The sequence below is a fragment of the Diplotaxodon limnothrissa genome, linkage group LG15 (assembly GCF_057381915.1).
Source record: "Diplotaxodon limnothrissa isolate DT_005_m linkage group LG15, D_limnothrissa_male_GT1.1, whole genome shotgun sequence".
Taxonomy (NCBI): domain Eukaryota; kingdom Metazoa; phylum Chordata; class Actinopteri; order Cichliformes; family Cichlidae; genus Diplotaxodon; species Diplotaxodon limnothrissa.
This window is the reverse complement of record NC_140610.1, coordinates 22,089,183-22,092,686: the sequence shown is the minus strand read 5'-3', so window position 1 is coordinate 22,092,686 and position 3,504 is coordinate 22,089,183. Positions and strand designations below refer to the sequence as shown.

At 41.7% G+C, this 3,504-nt stretch overlaps 1 protein-coding gene across 1 annotated transcript; it reads left to right on the top strand.

Annotated features, from left to right (window-relative positions):
- Window positions 1-1,287: 1,287 nt before the first annotated feature.
- On the top strand, window positions 1,288-2,873 carry LOC146617483 (uncharacterized). Its single transcript, XM_085371962.1, has 2 exons — window positions 1,288-1,330; window positions 2,098-2,873. Exons 1-2 carry the CDS (start codon window positions 1,288-1,290, stop codon window positions 2,871-2,873), a joined length of 819 nt encoding a protein of 272 aa, XP_085228088.1.
- The last annotated feature ends 631 nt before the right edge of the window (window positions 2,874-3,504 follow it).

The window sequence follows — 3,504 nt, the reverse complement described above, 5'->3', positions numbered from 1 at the left end:
AAATACAACCACATATTGTCATCGGTTTGCTTATTTTTCTTACAGTACTTCACTGTATATACTGTATCATCCACTGTACAACACTGTACTTCAATATAAGTAATCATGGTATGTTTCACAGAAACTACCACTTTGGCTGCAAAAGGAGCATTAGCACCCTGCAATACCCTGTACACTTGATATGGTAACTGTAGAACAGTACTATGAAAACCATCTGAGTAGAGTAGAAGGCAGTGAGATGAAGACAGACCTGTTTTCTAGTCGGAATTTTCTTATTACAGATGCCACTGTGAAACGGCTTAGATGTGGGTGGACTCTCTGCCCAGCTTCCCTCATAGTCAGGCCGTGGTTGATGACATGGTCCACCAAAGTTGCTCTTATATCATCAGAAATATGGGTCCGTGCATGGCCTCTTTGACCTCCTCCTCCTCTTCCTCTTGCTCTCCCTCCATCCATGCTTGCAAAGTTCTTGAATTGGCTAAACTGAGGGCTTTTTGTGGCTGGCTAATTGGTGTTCAGTTTTGCAAGTAAGTGCCTTCAGGTGTATATTTGAGTGGTTGCAATTACCCGATGTGTTTTGTATTTTGGATACATGTGTTTTCCAAATGGCACCCTGAAATTTCATTTTTGAACGAAGTGTCTTATGTATGAAATAGAGTGTAGTATGCAGGACCATGTGTGTTGCATAAAGGAGTAAGTGTGTTGCATAATTGCAACCAGAGTGCAAAGCAGCACTTTTGTTTAAGGTATGGGTACATGTGTTTGGGGTATGGTAACAAAAGCTTCAAGTTGTGTTACTTTAGTCTAAGCATGGGTTTATAGTGTTCAAGCAACGAGCAAAAACTGTAATAGTGAGCTTTACAAGATTGATTTTCGTGCTAAAAGCTGGCACAGAACTAAGTTCGCTTATGACCACTAGAGCTGGAAACAACCTCAAGCAATCCTAAGGCTAATCAGCACGGCTAGCATTGTTAAATGTTGTCATTGCTAACATATAGCTGTTTAACAGCATAGTGAGTAGCGAGAACGCTAAGTTATTGTTAGCTTTTAAAAGAAAAATGTTGGCAACCGTAACCATGGCCTGCGGAGGGTATATAAATGCTGCACAAGGTTCCATTCGTCCCTTTACACTTGCTATTGGACTTGTTTTGACCTGCTCCAACCTCAGCCTGTGGAAAGTTAAGTTTTCGGAAAATATTTACTGAAAGCGGATTTGACTTGCTCGCCACAACAAGTACTTCATCTTTGGATTGTTTGTACTTGTTTTTCATACAGCAAAGCCTGAAGATGGCTCGTCGTGGACTCGACAGCCCCCTGGACTTCGCTGCAGGTACTTTTAACATTTCTTCAGTTATTTTAAGAGCTACTAAATGACTGTAATAATTTAATAAGTTCCAGTGTGAATATCAAGTTTTAATGTTATCAAAATATGCTTATTCCAAGATTTTTCCCCGTAAATTGTTTGTATGCTTTAAATTTTCCGGGAGAGGTGTAGAAATTATTAACGACTGGTGTATGAATTTGAAAAAAAAGGTGTTACTTTGATTTGAAGGCTTCAAATTTGACACTTTTTTAATGATTTGGTTAAAAATAGCTTAACGGACTAAAATTTGTAAAATGCCCCAAAATCAGTCTCTGTGGTAACAGCATCTTCAGCATGTCATGACGTCAGAACACACAGGTGTAAACACACCAGATCCCGGTCCCTTCCTAACATCCTGTTCTTCTTGGATCAAAGGCTTTATTGAAATAAACTATAACTTTTCCCCTGCTACAAAACATGATAATAAAAAATAACAAAAATAAATGAATATAAAAAAGAATATGAAAACAGTAATCATAGTACAGTAGTAATAATGGTATCCTTATGTTATGCCACTACTATATCTTATTATATAGCAGTTAATGATGTGAACTTAGTTGACTTAGCTGTTTTTTGCTTGCATGAACAAGTAGAAGTGTCATTCAGTCTGACATAAATGTAGCCTAAAATGCTTTTCTCTCATCGTCTGCTCAAACTAACAGATGTAGCTCTGTTCCTTTAGCACTTGATGTTTATTACATTCTTAATGTTATTTTAAACTTGTTTCCTCACAGGTCGTCTCGACTACGTGGTTGAGCGTCCTGCAGAAGAAGGCCTTCCAGAGGTCATCAGGATCCTGGATGACTCTGATACCGAGCGTGTCAGTGAAGGTGAGTATGGTGAGTATATCCCTCTCCCATCCTCACCCTCTTCTCCTGAAGCACAGGATCCTGATGACAGTGAAGAGGAAGGTGAGTACCCTCCCTACATACCTGAGGACGTCGAAGAGGTGAGTGAAGACACTGACAATTCCTCTGACTGGAACAACTCAGAAGAGTGGGCCGATTGGCCTAGTGACGACTCGGGGTATGACACCATGGATGAGAGAGCTGATTCCCCTCTCATCCAGGAGCTCCCTCCAGAGCCGTTTTGGCACGATTGGCAACATCCTATTGCTCCAGGTGCTGCCCCGTTCGCCATGCCGCCTTTCGGCCAGGCCAACGCCCCACTCTTCCCGGTTGGTGATCCTTTAGCTTCTCCTGCTTCCTCTGCTCCTCCCTCAGCTGCTTCCTCTCCTGCTCCCTTAGCTGCTTCCTCCCCTGCTCCCTCAGCTCCTTCCTCTCCTGCTCCTTCTTCCGCTACTCTCTCAGCTTCTCCTTCAACCTCAGCTCTCACCTCCTCAGCAAAGAGAAGCGGAGACGACACCTGCACTGATGAGGTAAGTGCAAAGAGGTGCAAGGTAAGTGATGACAAGTTTTATGGCCCTTCAACATCCTCGGGTTCTGTTGGTGTCAGACGCTTCTGGGAAAGGCCTTTTAACCTTTCACTTGATGACAGCGACTCTGACTAGATTATGTTAGAACTTGTTTTTAAGCTTTAAATGTTTAAGTTGGCCTTTGCAGTGTTTGTAAATGACTAACATTTTTTTCTCAAGCTCTAGCTCACCATGCAGGACAAAGGTAAGTCCGTACTTAATGTCAACACAAATAAGTAGAAAAGGTTTAAAATGATGTCGTGAACTGACTGTAGTCTCTTGTTTTTACATAAGGTATAGCCTGTGGCTCAGGGATCAGAGGTAAGGTAAAAACACATAACAGAAGAAAAGTAAAGTGAACAACTCTGTGATCTGTGAATTCATGCTTTTCTCTTTGTCTTTTTGTCTTCAGGTGCTTTACACTTGTCCTCTCCCAGCATTCAGCACTTCAGACACTCAACGCCCAGGACGGAGCTAACACAGAGAGATACTCCACCCAGAAGACAGCCTTACCCCAACCCGATGAGAAGGATGGATGACCAAATGACAAACTGGAGAGTGGTGCTGTGTTCCAGCTATGTAAGTTATCACCTCACATTGGCTACAAACTGTCTTGAAGACTAAATCCTTCCAATAGCTGGTGTAAATCATCGTCCTACAGTACTGTAGGTTTAAGTTTAGTTATAGTTATTGTGTGTATATGTTGAGTTTAAAATTGCATTTTAAC

Excerpts from the sequence above, each read along its gene's own strand:
- LOC146617483 (XM_085371962.1), top strand. The coding sequence starts at position 1,288 with ATGGCTCGTCGTGGACTCGACAGCCCCCTGGACTTCGCTGCAG. Across the intron at positions 1,331-2,097 it reads CCCCCTGGACTTCGCTGCAG|GTCGTCTCGACTACGTGGTT; the intron begins GTACTTTTAACA and ends GTTTCCTCACAG.